This window comes from Chiloscyllium plagiosum, unplaced genomic scaffold, assembly GCF_037043375.1.
Source record: "Chiloscyllium plagiosum isolate Xiang-an unplaced genomic scaffold, Cpla_swu_hap1 HiC_scaffold_37, whole genome shotgun sequence".
Taxonomy (NCBI): Eukaryota; Metazoa; Chordata; class Chondrichthyes; order Orectolobiformes; family Hemiscylliidae; genus Chiloscyllium; species Chiloscyllium plagiosum.
In genome coordinates, this window is record NW_028270175.1 from 21725820 (window position 1) to 21744141 (window position 18322).

The 18322-nt window shown below is 46.4% G+C and overlaps 1 protein-coding gene across 2 annotated transcripts in view; it reads right to left on the reverse strand.

Moving 5' to 3' along the window:
* Window positions 1-2977: 2977 nt before the first annotated feature.
* The window catches only part of LOC122540339 (tumor necrosis factor receptor superfamily member 1B-like), a 36660-nt gene continuing 21315 nt past the window's right edge, over window positions 2978-18322 (reverse strand). Inside the window, exons 3-11 of one of the 2 annotated variants that reach the window (XM_043675903.2) lie at window positions 14555-14683; window positions 13692-13841; window positions 13463-13556; window positions 10069-10210; window positions 9756-9870; window positions 9462-9536; window positions 7963-8000; window positions 6916-7246; window positions 2978-5722 (exon numbers count right to left, since the gene is read on the reverse strand). In XM_043675903.2, the coding sequence (XP_043531838.1) occupies window positions 5370-5722; window positions 6916-7246; window positions 7963-8000; window positions 9462-9536; window positions 9756-9870; window positions 10069-10210; window positions 13463-13556; window positions 13692-13841; window positions 14555-14683 (1427 nt within the window). In that variant the 3' untranslated portion in view covers window positions 2978-5369. The remainder of the gene's footprint in view (window positions 5723-6915; window positions 7247-7962; window positions 8001-9461; window positions 9537-9755; window positions 9871-10068; window positions 10211-13462; window positions 13557-13691; window positions 13842-14554; window positions 14684-18322) is intronic. The other variant, XM_087980450.1, reaches the window with a different exon arrangement.

The window sequence follows — 18322 nt, forward strand, 5'->3', positions numbered from 1 at the left end:
TGTCCCCTCAACCTTATTTCTCCAAACTGCTAAGTACTCATCTTTCCTACCTGACATATTGAATTATCCATCATTCTCTGATACATTTGTTTCACCTTGGTATCGGCTTTAAGTTGGGAGGTCACGTTGAGGTTGCACAGGTCTCTTCTGGACTATCGTGTGTAGTCCTGGTCACCCTGTTATGGGGAGGATTCAGAAAGGACTTGCCAGGATGTTGCCAAGAATGGAGAGTTTGAGACATAAAAATAGACTGAATAGGCTGGGACTTTTTCACTGGAGTTTAGGAGGTTGAGGTTAACCTTACAGAGGTTTATAAAATCATGAGGAGCATGGATAAGATGAGTGATAAGGGTCCTTTCCCTGGGATGGGCGAGTTCAAAACTAGGGGGCATATTTTTAAGATGAGAAGAGAAAGATTTAAGAAAAGACATGAGCGGCATTTTCTTTTTATACAGAGTGAATTGTGTATGGAATGAACTGCCAGGGAAAGTGGTGGATGCAAGTATAGTTACAATGTTTAAAAGACATTTGGATAAGTTCATGAATAGGAAGGATCTGGATGGATATGGGCCAAGCGCAGGCAGGTGGGACTAGTTTAGTTTGGGAATATGGTCGGTTGGGCCGAAAGGTCTGTTTCCATGCTGTATGATCCTATGACAAAACTCTATGCTATCTCTACTCCCTCCTCCACAAAAATATTCTTGGCTTGGCTGTTTATGCACAGAAACCACATAGAGTTACATTTTCCTCTCTTTCTCCAAAGTCATTCCCATTTTTCCTGGCATTCTGGGTCAAAACAACAACAAGTATGTTTCTACCCTCCCCTCGTATCAATGTCACATGATATACTGAGGTTATGGTAAGCTGCTTTTCTTTGCCTGCAGCCTTTGACATGACGTCTCCACTATTGTCCTCTGAGGCTCCACTTCATTCGTGTGCAGCGCCAATTCCCTCGTTCCTATCTGATTTGTTACCAAAGCACTGCCCAAAGAGGTGGATCAGATTTGAAACATCAACCGTTTCTCTCTCTACAAATGCTGTCAGACCTGCTGAATTTCTCCAGCACTTTGTTTTCCCTGATTTCAGATCTCCAGAATCTGCAATATTTTGCGGTTACCACCTGGAATGCTTTACTGTGGTCACGCCATTTTCTTTGGAATGCCCCCAAGCAGTTGTCCTGGCCTCTTCCCTCGTTGACACCTACCTGCAGCTCCTCAGCAACACTCTCTACGATTTAAACTGTGCAGCTGATGCCACTCATCCAGTCAGATCAACGTTCAGTCTAGGATCAGCCGGAATTTCTTCCAGCAAAACATTGGGAAAATTGAAGTCATTGTCCTCAGGAGGGTCTCAATGATCTGCCAATCCTCCTTCCAACAATCAGATCATGGAATATTCACACAACCATTTCAAAACAGGGAGAGTCCAACCCTCTGCCCTTGATATTGAATGGCATCATCATCCCTGAATTTCCTGATTAGCGGTATCCAGGCAGTTAGGCCACTTTTGGAATATTGCATGCAATGCTAAGTTCCCTCCTATCGGAAGGATGTTGTGAAACCTGAAAGGGCTCAGAAAAGATTTACAAGGATGTTGTCAGAGTTGGAGGGTTTGAGCCACAGGGAGAGGCTAGGGCTGTTTTCCCTGGAGCGTCAGAGGCTGAGGGGTGACCTTAAAGAAGTCTATAAAATCATGAGGGACGTGGATTGGGTGAATAGACAAGGTTTTAACGTATTATTTACTTATCCATGCTATTTAACTATGTGATCTGCCTGTATAGCTCGCAAGACAAAGCTTTTCACTGTGCCTCAGTACACATGACAATAAATTCTATTCAATTCTTTTCTGGGGATGTCCAGAACTAGATGGCCTAGGTTTAGGGTGAGAGGGGAAAGATTTAAAAGGAACCTAAGGGGCAACTAAGCAGAGGGTGGTGCATGTATGGAACGAGCTGCCAGAGGAAGTGAAGGAGGCTGATATAATAATAACATTTAAAGGCACCTGGATGGGCATTTGAATAGGAAGGGTTTAGAGAGATATGGGCCAAGTGCTGGCAAATGGGACTAGATTGGGTTGGGATGTCTGGACAGCATGGACGAGTTGGACCAAAGGGTCTGTTTCTGTGCTGTACATCCCTGTGACTCTATGACTGGAAACTGAACCATAATCACCATTACTACAAGAACAGGTCAAAGGGGAGTCACTCCTCCCAAAGCCATCTACAGGACGCGAGTCTGATGTGTGATGGAACACCTTCCCCCTGCCTGGATGTGTACAGCTCCAGCAATACTCAAGAGGCTTCACACTATCCAAGACAATGCTTGACTGGCACTCCATCCACCACCTTCATCATTCACTCTCCTCAGTGGGAGGACTGTGTGTCATTTATAAAATACACTGCAGCAACTCAGCCAGGCTACTTCAACAGCAAATTCCAAATTAATGACCTCTACTGCCAGAAAGGGTAGTAGATACACAGGGTCACCACCATCCTCACTTGGAACTGTTATCATTGTGTCCCTGCATTGTCACTGGATTAAAACCCTGGAACTCCATTTTCAACAGCACTACAGGCATCCCTGCAGCAGTTGAAAACTGCAGCTCACCACCTCCACAGCAATTGGAGATGAGCAAGGATTGCTGGCCTAGACAGCAGTTCCCTATATCCCATGAATATGTAAGGTGAGACTGCCATCATATTCACTCAGTAACTCTCTTGAAATGGCTGGTACAGAATGGGATGAAAGGAATCTCATGTATAAGCAATAACAGCTCAGTCTCACACAGCAAGGTAGCTTCACAGAGCTGGATCCATCAGATTGTCCAGGAGCGATGAGGAAGATGCTATAATGGCTAATATCATCAAAATACATTGGGATCATTACCACAGTTCAACATGCTGAATGGACCTCAATTTAAAGTTTGAAACTGGACCGAAGTTTGGATAATTCTTTGCTCACCTTTGTTTTACATCAAATACAAGAAAAATATAAAAATATTTATTATTAGTGCTTTGATACAAAAAAACACAACTGCATCAGTAACACTCTCCCTTAAACTGCGTCCAACTCATTACAAACTGATGAAAACAAATGATAATATTCACACAAATGGGGAGAAAAGGAAGGGAGCAGAGAGGCAAGAAAACACAAGAGATGAGAAGGGAAAGAGAGAGTCATAGAGATGTACAGCACAGAAACAGACCCTTTGGTCCACCCCGTCCATGCCGATCAGATATCCCAACCCAATCTAGTCCCACCTGCCAGCACCCGGCCCATATCCCTCCAAACCCTTCCTATTCATATACCCATCCAAATGCCTTTTAAATGTTGCAATTGTACCAGCCTCTACCACTTCCTCTGGCAGCTCATTCCATACATGTACCACCCTCTGCATGAAAAAGTTGCCCCTTAGGTGCCTTTTATATCTTTTCCCTCTCACCCTAAACCTATGCCCTCTAGTTCTGGACTCCCCGAACCCAGGGAAAAGACTTTGTCTATTTACCCTATCCATGCCCCTCATAATTCTGTAAACCTCTATAAGGTCACCCCTCAGCCTTCGACGCTCAAGGGAAAACAGCCCCAGCCTGTTCAGCCTCTCCCCATAGCTCAAATTGTCCAACCCTGGCAACATCCTTGTAAATCTTTTCGGAACCCTTTCAAGTTTCACAACATCTTTCCGATAGGAAGGAGACCAGAATTGCACGCAATATTCCAACAGTGTCTAACCAATGTCCTGTACAGCTGCAACATGCCCTCCCAACTCCTGTACTCAATACTCTGACCAATAAAGGAAACCATACCAAACGCCTTCTTTACTATCCTACCTACCTGCGACTCCATTTTCAAGGAGCTATGAACCTGCACTCCAAGGTCTCTTTGTTCAGCAACACTCTTTAGGATCTAACCATTAAGTGTATAAGTCCTGCTTAGATTTGCTTTCCCAAAGTGCAGCACCTCAGATTTATTTAAATTAAACTCATCTGCCACTTCTCGGCCCATTGGCCCATCTGATCAAGATCAGGAATTGAAAGAGGAGAGGAGAGGGCTAGATGGAGCAGAGAGGAAGGGTAGGGGGAGAGAGAGGAGTGGGGCAAGAGAGAGAGGAGGGGGCAGAGGACCAGATGGGGACCATGAAATGGAAAATGAAAGGATGGTTTAATTTTATACAATCAGCTGAATCCAGAGAATATAGAAAACCATCCTAATCTGCATTTAACGTACACTCATTTATATTACCTGTTTGCAATCCAGTGTATTCTTGGTTGCCAGTGTAAAAACTCATAGGGTGCAGTTTGATGAGAATAACAATACAGATAGAAACTCAGGCTAATGCCCATGTTAACGGAAAGTGGTGCAGATCCAGACTAATATCATAGTGTGTCTCAAACTCTGGAGTGGGTTCAGTTTCCTACTCAACATTCAACCCATGGAACAGAGGTCTGCTGAGACCGAACAGAGTTGTTAAGTTACATTAAAAGAACTGGGACTCTACACTTCAAGACAAGTAACATCTAAGAAGTGATCTCACTTAGCTTTATAGAATAGTAAAATGAATTGACTGTGTCCCAGTTGAATTTTTAAATCAGTAAATAAGTTGGGAAAGATACAATTGCAAGTTTTATAAGTTCGGAACTTGGTTAGATGTGAGGAAATGATTCTTCTCCCACAGAACAGTCCAACTTTGGAACAGACCGAAGGCTGGATCGCTTCAAGCGAGAGGTGGAGGCTTTTTTTTCCTACATGGACCCTGCAGGAAATTCAGGGTGATTTCCCAGACGAGTAATTATATTTCCAAAGGGGCAGTCAGACAGCAATTTCTCAATCATTTACCCAGTTGATTTTTTTTTTACATTTTTGGCCTCTTCCATCATCAGAAGTTTTGGGCCTGAACTGGAAAAGCACAAGGCATCACATTCATGTGGGGCTGGCTGGATAGTTTGAATCCTCTTTATGTAGGCAGTGTTTGCACAGGTCTGACCAGCAGACGCGTTAGTTTCTGCCAGTTTCAGCAATGACCTTTGGATCATCTTAGCAGAGCCGTTATTCAGCAAGGTCAGCCCAGGATCACCCAATCAGCTCAGGAGTTGAAGAAATATGTCACTTGTCCCGATTCCTCACTCTGAGGAACTAAGTTCACACTGTCAGTGATTGGGGTGGGGTGGGAGGGGTGAACTTTCAACTCATGTTTCTCAGGACAGTTTGACGCTGCTCCAGCCCCACATCATAACCTGGGCCATGTTCATCCTAACAAGCTTTAAATCAGCAACCAATAGCTGGTGAGCAAAGACCTTAGTCACAGGCCCTCAAAGGCTCAAGCTATCTTCAATACAAGGACATAGATATTTCCATAATGACTCCATTCCTCGATCAGTACATTTTTCCAGAAGTGTCCTGGATTGGAAGCTGCAAGTCCTTCACATCCTCCAGTCGTTGTACTGAGTTGCATGTTTGCCAGTGACCTTCACTCTCAGCTTCCACTGGAACACCAGCCTCTTTCCAAATCTCCGACTCAGAGTCCTTGTGTTCCTCCTGGATTGGAAACCCTTCATCCACCTCAGTTCCTTCCTCCTCTGCTGGAGCAGGATAATCTTCCTCAGGAGAGAGCGGTCTGGAGGCCCCGTCTCCCGGACGATGGCAGCAGTTAACGTAACACTTGCCGGTATTTATTGTAACACTCACTGTGGGGTTCCCACTGAATTCCATCACTGGGGATGGAGCTCCTGCATAAACATAATAATCAGTTACTTTCGACAACACTCCTCCCTCTGATTTCCTGACTAGGACAGCACGGGAGCCATGGGAAGGTGCCTATCCCAGAGTAGGGCCAGGATGGGGATAAGGGAAACTGCGAGGAGAAAGTGAGGTCTGCAGATGCTGGAGATCAAAGTTGAAACTTTATTGCTGGAACAGCACAGCAGGTCAGGCAGCATCCAGGGAACAGGAGATTCGACGTTTCGGGCACAGGCCCTTCTTCAGGAAGAAGGGCCTGTGCCCGAAACGTCGAATCTCCTGTTCCCTGGATGCTGCCTGACCTGCTGTGCTGTTCCAGCAATAAAGTTTCAACAAATAAGGGAAACTGCTCCTTCCTACTGAAGACACGGAGTCAGAATGCTGACTCTCTGGGGTACAAGTTCCCTCTAGCAGCACACACAAAATCTATTTTCACACGTGACAGACACACATACACACACACATACACACACACATACACACACACATACACACACACACACAAACTCAGTCTCACTGGCAGATGGTGCAAGATAATGATTCTCAAGCCATTCCCTTCCTCATGTGAGTGACTATTTGGGAACTGAACACAGCATCTGCTTTTGATGCATTAAACACGCCTATCTTTGACCTTCTGAGGTGCTGTTAAATCTTCAGCCCAGTGGGGAAAGAGCCTGTGCCCAGTGACCTGAGGACAACGGGAGTGTAACGGTATCGATCAAGCTCCTGCCTTGAGGTTGCCCAAGCTCTAGCCCTGTGCAAGTGAGCCCCCTTGGGCCCAGGGGAAATTATTGTCTCATGGTAACCTCACTGGCCTAGTCCTCCACACGTCCACATTACTGTTCAGGGGAGGCAGGATCAACTCAAAATTAGTTAATAAAATGCAGAACTGAAACATTACTTCAAATTCACTGTTACTGAGAGTAATGTTGTAAAAACCCATCTGATTCAGTGAGGTACTTTAGGGATGGAACTCTGCCATCCTTAACGGGTCTGGCCTGCATGTGACTCCAGACTCTCAGCAGTGTGGTCCACTGTTAAATGCCCTCTGAAACAGTCCAGAAGACCACTCTGTTCATTGGCATTTATGGACAGGGAACAAATGCTAGCCTTGCCAAGCAATGCCCTCATCCCCTCAATGAAAAGACAGTAATTTATTTTTCGAAAAAAAGAGTTGTCCTACCTGAACTGGGCCGGGATTCTCTGCTGATGTATCCCTGATCTTCCTGGGAATCAATTCGTGAATAATTGTTCAAATGGGCAAGAGCAAGGTGGGTCTGAGGGCGCTCCTCCTCCTTTGAGCTGTATCCTGGGCCAGGTTTCCTTTGCACACCCCCTGACCCACTGCTGCTGCTGGATCTGGAGAGTGAGCAGGAATGCTCTGTCCGAGCCACAGTTCCTGTTGGACATTCCTTCTGCTCAAGCGTCCCATTCTGAGCTTTCACTGCTTCCAGCTCATTCTCGTTTATACCAATTAAACAAGCCATCTCCACTGAATCAGCGTTCTTCGTGGGCTGTCGAGGAAAATAATTCAAATGTTTTTTAAAAAAAAAATCAAGGATCAAAAAAAAAGAGAAAGAGTCAACAGTTTGTCTACAAACTGACTGTCACACAGACATGTGGGAGAATAGGTCATTTGTTGCCCACTGTTACTGTTTTATTTAGTTTTCATTTGTTCTGTGAGTGGCAAGGTACCCCAGTGGTTAGCACTGCTGCTTCACAGACTAGGGACCCAGGTTTGATTCCACCCTTAGACAACCATATGGAGTTTGCACATTCTCCCAGTGTCTGTGTGGGTTTCCTCTGGGTAATCTGGTTTCCTCCCACAGTCCAAAGATGTGTAGATTAGGTGGATTGGCCATAGGAAATGTAGGGTCACGAGGATAGGTTGGGATTTGGTCTGAGTGAACTGCTCTTCGGAGGGTCAATGCAGACTCAATGGGTCAAATGGCCTGTATCTGCACAGTGGGGATTCTATGGTACATGCTCACGCAATTTCCACCTTCTACCTCATTTGTTGGGCTTGGCTTGCAGTCCAGCTATTCCCCAGTGTTTGGCCTGCAGTGTGTACAGCTTGCAGGGTCAACAATGCTCTGACCCTCTGAACCCTGATCCTGTACTAATGTCATTAAGACTGAATGTGGTCTCCAGTGACACAAGGACTGTGTGACAGATTCTAGGAATCCATGGGCCACACTTTGCTAAAACAAAGTGGAACTTTAGTCCTTACCATATTTGGATTCTGATTCCAGAGATCAGGCTTCCTCCCTTCAAGAAAAATGGAAAGAATAAAGAATTAAATCAATGCTGTGGGATTGATCAAGTTACCAGCATCTGGTGGATTCTCAGAGATGGGATCAGCTCAGAACATGTGCAAGGGGATGCTTGGGATAATGGAGAGAGGTCATTCTCCAATCTCATTAACCAAGTGAAGCTCCTGACCAGGTAAATAATCCCACTGTGGGGTCCTGGGAGCCAGCAGAGAGCTGATCATTACACATTATTAGCACCAGACTCGGAAATGCAGAAAGGAATTAACCTGCAGAACCCATAGATGGCCACCAGAGGGCAAGTGCCTTAATGGCTTCAACATAACGAGGTTTGGGTATGTACGTTTACAGCAACATTTTTAGTATTTGGGGGAGCCCTTGTATTTAGTAAGCAATGGAGGCGATGGACAATTAATCCAGGAACCCTGGTAATGTTCTGTAGTCTTGGGATTGAATCCCACGATAGCAGATAATGGAATTTGAACTCAATCCAAAAATAAAATCTGGAATTAAAGAGTTTAATCGTGATCATGAAACCATTGCTTTCATCGAGCTCCCCAATATCATTTCGGGATCGTTTCTGGCCTGTGTGCAACTCTGAACCATACGTTCCCGACACTGATTCATTCTACAAGGGCCATTCCACAGAACTGAAATTACTCAGATTCTTGATAATATAATTCTACCAAATTCCTGGAATTAAGTTAGTCATGCTGACTGGATTTCCTATAATATTTGTTGCTGGATGCAAATATAAAAGCAACACTAAATTAAGACCATAAGAAGTAGAAACAGAAGTAGGCCATTCGGCCCCTCAAGTCTGCTCTTTCATTCAAAAGAATCCTGGTTGATATGCCATTTCCCATACATTCATTTACCCCTGTTTCCCCATAAACCCTGATTCCCTTACTGGTCAAAAATCTATCTCAGCCTTAAATACACCCAAGGACTCTTCCCCCTAACTCTGTGGCAAGGAGTTCGAATGACTCTCAATCCTCAGAGAGAAGAAATTTCTTATCTCAGTCTTAAATTGGCGCCCTTCATGTTGAAACTATGTCCTTTAGTCTTAGACTCTCTTGTGAGGGGAAACTTCCTCTCAGCATTTACTCTGTCAAGTCCCTTAAGAACTCTAAATGTTTCAATAAGATCACCCCTCATTTTTCTAAATCCCACTGAATACCGTCCCAACCTGTTCAACCTTTGCTCATAAGGCAATCCCTTCAACTGGGGGTCCATCTAGTTAAGCTTTTCTGAACTGCGTCCAATGAAACTAAAATGAAATTTTATGCATAAGTGCTCCAAATGATCAGTGGAGCGGGCCCTAAGTCTGCATTAGGGCAAACAGGCGCTAGTTTAGTCAAGGGCTTTGGTTAGGTTATTTACAGACTAAGAAATATTCGAGACTGAGTTCACAGAAACTTGGGAGTGAGTTAGTAGCTGGAATCCAATCCCACAGTACCTGTTCTTCTGCGAAGGACACAGACCAGCATCATTATTATGACCAAGATCACAACGATAGAAGAAACACCGATTGCTAAAAAACAAAAAAAAAAATTTACTGTTTTAAATCAAGATCAAACTGAGCGGTTGGGAGTGGTGGGGCTGACCCAGATGGTTAACAGGAGACAACGTGACTACAACAGGGCGCATATCTCCATCGTGGAGGATGAAAAGATGTACAAGCCGCAAGATACAAGGGTGGAAGATAGAATTGTATAGCACCACCAAAAATAAAAGGAGTTCTCAAACTTACCCACTACCCAGTGGGAAGCTAGGAGCTGTTTAGTGGGTGGTGTCCTGTTGAGTGCTGTGGTAACCAGTGCCCAACTGGTGACACTTATTGGTTCTATCTCAGTCAGATGCGTGGCCTGGACAGGAACATAAACATGGGAGAGATAAGTGCTGGCACACAGACTGCAGTAACACACAATGTAAACTGAAGCAGTCCCAGGAACTTGATTGGGTATGTTCCTGATACAGATCCACTCTGCCAGGACCTTTCCACAATCTCGTGAGGGATAGCTGTCAATGATTTAAATTAGTTAAAAGGATGTGGGATCTTATACCTGTTTTGGAGCAGGAGAGCTGGGTTGAGGTCTTGAAGGTGTCCCTCTCAACGTAGGGGGCAGGGGTAATATTTCATCGCCGCAAATTGCATTCCTGGAGCTGGTCCCATTTTGTAAAATCTTTCTCCTCAGCACTGCACAGCTGCAAAGAAGCAACTGCATTAACCATGGTAACTCCCTCAAAGGCTGCTTTAGCCAGTGAATGACACCAGTAGGTGCCAGAGCTACAGAAACGCTAACCAATGTCTGCAATGGAATTGTGATATTACAATCGCTAAAGGCACAAACAGTAACATGGCGACAGACAGCAACAGCTGTTTGCCGGGGAAGAACATTTTAACAAGCTTCCTTAGCTCAGGATAGCTATCAACACACCAGCTACTCGGAGACTCTGTACCCAATCACCCCCAATAAAGACACAAAGTAGACCGTGTGATGGTTAAATGTTCAGTTGGTGCAGTCAAGGTGCTCAGGGCTTGGGTTAAAGAGCCACATGTGAGATGGGTTGACACAGTCATAGCCAATTCTATAAGTCCCCAAACCAGCATAGAAAATAGGTATCAATTTGGCACTGAGTCATCAATCTCACACTCAGCAGCCATGAGGCACTGAAAAATATGACAGTGAGCTATACTCTAACCAGTCCTGCAATAGCTTTACTCTGTACCTAACCCATGCTGTACCTGTCCTGGGAATATTTAACTGTAATAGTATATACCAAGCTTTACTCTTTCCCTAACCCTGTGATATCCCTGTGCCTTGGATGTGTTTGAGGGGGACAGTGTAAAAAGAGCATTACTTAGAGCTAGCTTTGCTCTGCTGCTGTTGGAATCTCGAATTTGGAGTCTCACCTGTTGCTGCTATTGACAGGAGCCCACCATATTAAGGCAGTGTTTTGGGGCCTGTGGATTGGGCGGTAGTAAATGGCCAACGCTTGGGAAGTGAGAGTGGTGCTGCCTGGAGGACTAGACCAGCGAGCGGTTCTGCCTGAAGGACTAGATCAACGAGTGGTGCTGGGAAGGACTTTGTGTTGTTTGCAAAAGGGAGGGGGGGTGTCCCTTGGGGGAATATCGGTGGCCGGACCATCAACATCAACAGTGGGGCCTGGCGGCACTAATGCAGTGGGCAGGATGGGGGGCAGCCCCTGCGCCTCGGGGGCCTCATTGCTCTCTGACCTCATGACCAAGCAGCTCAGGGTGAAAGGTTATACCCACTCTGAGATAAGCATTGATACTTCCGTCGTGGCCTTGGCTGGGTGGGGGGAGGGGGGCGGGGGGTGGTTTTAATATCCCCATCATATTCGCTGTGTCTACAATGTATGGGAAGGTAGTGTTCTTCCTGAAGACCGAACGGGCAGTAAACATCACCCAGGAGAAGGGGTTCACTGTTGGAGGGGTTTCCCTGCCCATCGACCTTCTGGAGGTCATGGGTCAGAGGGTCATTTTGTCAAACATCCCGTCCTTCATTCCATCAGAGCTCCTTGTCCCCACCTCCACCAGCTTAGGGAGGAGAGGTCGGGGGTGGTGCCCATAACCCGCGCCCAGGCCTTTGTGCCAGGCACCTCTGCCCTAAATATGGATTTCTTCCTGACATGGAGGAGTGCTGCCACCTAGTGGTCCTGATGATTTAGGTGAAATTGCAAGGGTCACAGCGGAGGATCCTCCTGCTGCTGACCCTGGGGGTGGGCTCAAGGCAGGGTTATGTTGACCTGAGAACCACTCCCAACACTCAATGGAGGGGAAAGGTTGGGGGTCGGAGATGTCAGATTGGAGGATGATGAAACATCGATCACAAGCACTGAGTTAGATGAGGTGATGGAGATGTGGTGCTTGTGGACAAATTTCCCCTTATCCCAAAAGAGACCCCAGGACTTTTGTTTAAACAAACAACACTGAGACAGAGTCTGATTGATGTTGGACTGTTGAGGCTCCCTAACCGCTACTGGTCCCATCTGCTGGGCAGGTACTGGCGGCCCTGGGAGTGGTCAGGACCATGATGTGGCAATGCCAAGGGGACCTCTGCAACGCTCTCGGTAAGTGGAGGGGTAAAAGAACAGTCCCTCCACTGTCCAATAGGTGTTAAACTGGTGACAAGAAGACATCCATAGCCAGCCCCAAAATCAATGACAGCAAAGAGACAGAGTGTAGGGCTTGTATCCTCACATCCTTCAGGGAGTAAGCCTCCTGCAAGAAACGTACACTGTATCAGGAAACAGAGCCCTGAGTTGGCAGAGAGGGGTCTACATCAGTCACCTGGCCTCCAAATTAGGGAAGGAGGGGCGAGGGATGAAGGTGCTATCTTGCTGGCCCCCTTTTCCCAGCCGGAGATCTTGAGGCTTCGCCTCCTTGAGGCTATGGTGGGATATGGAAGAGATGGTAATTCATGTCTATGTGGAATGTTTCTGGCTTTGTTTTTTGATGGGAGTGCTCCTTTAATTTCAGTTGCACCTCAGCTCTGTGCCGCTGATGCACGGGCACCCAGTGCGGGCAGAGGTGGTCTAGTCTAAAGGTCTTCTCAGGGGTCTGTTCCTGGGTCTGGCCAAGGTGGCCATCAACAGGGTCCAGGCAATGGGCTCTGGATAGGCTCACTGTTGCTGACTGTCTATCCCTCTTTTGCAGTTACATCTGCACTCGGGTGTCCAGGAGCAGGAGCACATGGTGCTCACTGCCACGGCCTTTTGAGACCGATGGGCACTGTAGGAGCAGGGGAGCCTCATAGCCCAGACACCGTTACTTTAATTTGGTTCATGATTATTTTAGACTTCCTGTTATGATAAAAGCGTAGAGAGAGCCTTACACTGTATTTGACCAGGTACTGCTTGTGTCTCAGGGAGTGTTTGATGGGGACAGTGTTGAGGGAACTTTCCTTTCAGTTTAAAAAGTTAAGGGTGCCTTATTTTTGGTTGAAAAAAAGTAGAGTTAGCTTTTCTCTGTATCTAACCCACGCTGTACCTGTCTCAGGAGTGTTTGATGCTGTCAGTCGGTCCCTGGGAAAAGAGAATTCCATTCCCAGGAAGGAGCTTGTGTTTGTCAGATTATCAATTTTTAGAAGTTCATTCACTGGATGAGGGTGTCGCTGACTAGACCAGCATTTATTGCCTAACCAGAGGGTAGTTAAGAGCCAATCACATTGTTGTCACATGTAGGCCAGACCAGGTAAGGATGGCAGTTTCCTTCCTTAAACCAGGTGGGAACACTTGGCAATAGATTCATGGCCATCATTAGACCCTTCATTCCAGATTTGCATTGAATTCAAATTCTACCATCTGCTATGATGAGATTTGAATCCAGATCCCCAGAACATTATCTGTGTCTCTCGTATCTGGTTTAACAGGCTGGCTAGTGTACCACTAGGCCATCACCTCCCCTATCTAAGTAAGTAAGGAAACACTTACTCAATGTGTGGCTGGCAGGGCTCTGTGGAAGAGACCTTATTGGAGAACGTTCCAGGGGGACATGGCGCACATTCTACATCCGTGTCTTTCGTTCCTGTGATGCGTAAACACAAAATTATTTTTTGTGACAATATCCCATCACAGGAAATGGTGGCAATTCCTGAACAAGCCCAGAAAAGCCCTGCAAACAGCATAAACAAACAGAGTAGCAGCTCTGACATCATCTCACCTTGTTTAATGACACCCTGACCCTCCTTGCATTCGGTGTTTTTCCGGCACTGGTTACACGTATCCTTTGCGGAATCAATGCAGTGCAGGCCCTGTTTGCACTGGCAGATTCTCTTGGTGGTTGGAGTGCAGTCTTGAACCATGTCCTGGTCTATAACAATGGGAGAGAATGGAAAGGTGGAGCTGAGGTCAGTGAGTGTGCAGACTGAGCTGTATCAGAGTAATCCAACAACATGAGATAACTGAGCTCGATGGGTTACACCAAGCGTGGACAGCACAGCCTGGAACCACAGTCTCCCTTTCCCCATGGTGAGAGAATACATCTTGCAGCATCAGTTCAATGCCCAGTGTGGAAGGTTGATAAGGGTGCGAGTTCAAAGGGCATAAGGTTTGATGGGGTTCAGAGCTCAGTGGGTTAATGATTAACGAGGATGGGGATACAGAGGACAATTGTTTGTGTTGCAGAATTTGTGGGTTATAGGTTCCCTGGTTAGTAGAAACACTGGGGTTTCTGTGAATGTGCAAGGGAAATTACATACAAAATTACATGCCATTTGTTAGCGAAGATTCTTGGTGAGCGATGTTCAGTTATATCCATCTTTCAACTGCTCAGAAATGCTCTGACCCCAGTGAAACTGATCGTCCCCTCTGTTGCCCAACTCTATAGGGCACCAATTCCAAATGCTCTCCCTCTGTGCTGTGAGTGATCCCACAGGGATGGGGTTGCAGGATCAGTAACCCAAGCGTGTGCATTTGTATAAAGTCTGATCTGTTCCAAGCCCAAATCCCAATGGCTCAATCCCCAGCATTTCTCTGCGGAATAGCCCAGGGCACTGACGTGAGGGAGCATTTTCCTCTAACTACCTTCTTTACAGAGGACTTGACAGGACAGGCATTTCTTCAGCATGTTCCAGAACGCAGTGTATTGGTTCAGCCCACAAGGCTGACACTTAGTGTTTGTCTTCTCTGTGCACGGCGCTTCTCTCTTCATACCTGAAACCAAATAAAACTCATCAGCCACGTGTATAACTGAAGGGTCTAACTATTCTGGCACAGTGGCTCAGTGGTTAGCACTGCAGCCTCGTAGTACCACAGACAGGGGTTCAATTCTAGCCTCATGCAACTGTCTGTGTGGAGTTTGCACATTCTCCCCGTGTCTGCGTGGGTTTCCTCTGGGTGCTCTGGTTTCCTCCCACAGTCCAAAGATATGCAGGTCAGGTGAATTGGCCATGCTAAATTGCCCATAGTGTTAGGTGCATTAGTCAGAGGGAAATGGGTCTGGGTGGGTTACTCGTTGGAGGGTTGGTGTGGACTAGTTGGGCTGAAGGGCCTGTGTCCACACCGTAGGGAATCTAATCTAATCTCATTCAGGCAGAGAGGAATGCACCACTGTGACCTTTCACCCCAATCTGACCTTCCACTTCAAAGATCTCAGCCAAAAAAGGATGGCCAGGGGAGGCTGCCCAGCCATTGCCCCAGGTACCACATCCCCATTGGGCTCCTGAAAGGGTTAATGACTTTTTTGTCAAACAGGATTTGGCCAGATCCAAATCTGTGAAAATAAACACAGCTGCAAAGTTTAATGATTTAATTCAGTCTACATCTCATCCTGAACCCTCTCTGGCTCCAGTTGCTCAATCATCGTTTCCTGACCATGGGCTCTCTCTGCTCGGAAACGTTTATTCTCTGTTAACCTAAACTGTTTCGTCGACTCCAATTGGCCAGGCCTCGCGGGTTCAGGTCCTGGGGGAGGGGAGCTAGGAAGCTGGATCAGGAAAAGCAGACAGGAGACAAGGCTGGGGCCCGTGGACAACAAAGGGAGGACACAGACAGCTAAAGCTCTAATGTTTGATGTTAAATGAAGCTAATTCAAGTGTGCCCGTGGGTCACCGAGCTCTCGGGCACTGTTTGGACAACAGAGCGTTCTGAGACAGGTTCCTACAAAAGTCCACAGGAAGCTTTAACCTTGATGTTCCCCTCCCCCTCGTACCTGGACAGTTTACACTGCAAGAATCCAAATGTTAGTTTTAAACACCTTGAGGTGCAGGGACAATAACAAAAATCAGGGCATACAGGAGGAACACAATCGGCGAGATCTGCGAAGTAAGTTCATCAGAGCTTTGTGTAAGGAGCCTGAATCTGCAAGTTTTCTCATGCTCCTGGTCTGTGTTAGCAGCGTGCACAGTCACCAGGCCCTCCTTACTCATCGGAGTTCAGTGTTTCACCACAAACTGCAGCTCTCTTACAGGAAGTGAACATGAAGGGGAAAAAAAAACCCTGCGGGCAGTTTCTGTGAAAAGCGTCACTGCGGTTTCAACTGTAGTTCACGATAGCGGGTACATGCCCAAGTGCAGAGCTCGGGCTGTCGGGCTGGGGTGGCGAAGGGTTTAGCGTTTCACAGATTGCAATCTCGGGCCAATGGTTCGGAGCGAGCCGGTGCTCCAGATATAACCTGAAGCCCAGGCCAGACACACTCGGCATTTCCGTGCAATCCGGATCTGAGCCGCTAATGCAGATTCCGCACTGCCCAAATCGCAAAACAAGCTAAAGGTCTTGAAAACGAAGCAGAAAATAGAATTACAGCTTAACGTCTGACGTGGCGCTGTGTCAATCTGATAATTATTCGCAGAAACACCATTGTTTGTAACTCAATTACAATTCATTCAAATCATAAATAACAAGTTGAATATCATGCTTGCACGTTTAGATATTCTCATAGAACCCTCTCACATTCTCGACGACCTTCAGCTACTAAAATTTCATACTTGGAGCTTGGATATACACATACTCGATCCACAGACTGCAGCCAGGCATTACATGATGATGACATTAGCATAGAATGGCCCATAACGTTGTCAATGGCCAAGGAACATTTGTACAACTGCCCTCAGAAAACCAGCCAGGAATATTTAATCAGGCTTTAAAATGCAGGCTTCCTCTTTATCTACACTGTAGTAATTATAATTCCGGGCATTCTAAAGGGATTTGTGGCATCAGGAACAGGGCAAAGGAGCTAATCATTAAAGAAATCTCACACACATAGGAACAGTAGGCTATTCATGCTCTTTGAAGCCTGTTCCACCATTCAATGAGATCATGGCTGACCTGTGGCCAATCTCCATATACAGAGGAACCTTGATTATCCAAATATCAGTTATCTGAATTGGTGATTACCCGAAGGAGATCTCAAGGTCCCGATAGACATTACATCAAAGAGGTATTTCAACACTGATTGTGTCTTTTGATTACAATGATTAAAAACGAACTCAGCTTACTGAAATGCTGCCGAGAACACTCCTGGAAATTGATGGGACCCCAGGTACCATCTCCAAATGTCTGATCTCCTGCCCTTGCTCTCTCCTCACACTTTCCCTGGAACTCCGTTCCGTATCACCTGTCCTTCATGGAGAAATTTATGAAGAAAAACACCTTTGACCTCAAGTCCATCAGGAAGTGGTCAGCATGTACTGTCCTTGAGACCCTTCGGGAAAAGGAGAGGGCGGATCCTGTCGAGCGGTTCCCTGAGCAGACTGTCAAAGCCATTTGGCAGAATGCCTCATCGCCAGAACTTTCCAACAAGCACCAAGACATGGCTTGGCTGATGGTGAGAAGGGCTCTGCCTGTGAGATCCTTTATGCATGCCCGGACTCTCAGCCGCACCGCACGCTGCCCTCGAAGCGGCTGCGGGGGGGAAGAGACTGTCACACACCTCTTCTGCAATGTGCCTACGCAACGGAAGTCTGGAGAGGAATGCAGTGGAGTCTGTCGAGGTTCGTCCCGGGCAGCTCCGTGACGTGGAACTCCATGTTCTACAGCCTGTTCCCCAGGACGCACACCGAGACGAACATCAACTGTACCTGGAGGATCATCAACTCAGTCAAAGACGCTCTTTGATCTGTCTGAAACCTGTTGATCTTCCAGCTGAAGGAGCTGACCCCGGCTGAGTGTTGCAGACTGGCACATTCCAAGGACCAGGAGTATATGTTGAGGGACGTGCTGAAGCTTGGGGCAGCCGCCGCCAAGGCGCAGTGGGAAAAGACCACCGTGTAAGGTCTGCCTGCCAAAGAAGCACCGAGGGCCCACTCAGTAATTGGCTCTGTTGACACCTCAGCAGAATAGCTGGATAGTCAATGTACAGACTTCTATATACGAATGATTAATGGTATGTAAAGAAATGGAATGTATACGTATGTATGGCATCACCAATTGCATAGATATCAAAATAATTTTATGAATAAAGTATATTTTTGAAATAAAAAAATATCTTCAGCAATGCTGCAGGTCCTTTACTGCTCAGAAACAAACCGTGAGACTGAGAGAGGGAGCTAGGCAGGCAGAGCAAGCAAAAAGGAAACTTCAGAAAACTCTGAGCCCAGAGGAGAGGCATTGAATTAATTAACCAAATAATCACTTATCCGAACAAAATAGTGCCCACTCATTTTGTTCGGGTAATCGAGGTTCCTCTGTACCTGCTTTCTGCCCATAGCCCTTAATATTTTTGCTTAACAAAAATATGTAGAGTAATAGAGACATACAGCATGGAAACAGACCCTTCGGTCCAACCCGTCCATGCCAACCAGATATCCCAACCCAATCTAGTCCCACCTGCCAGCACCCGGCCCATATCCCTCC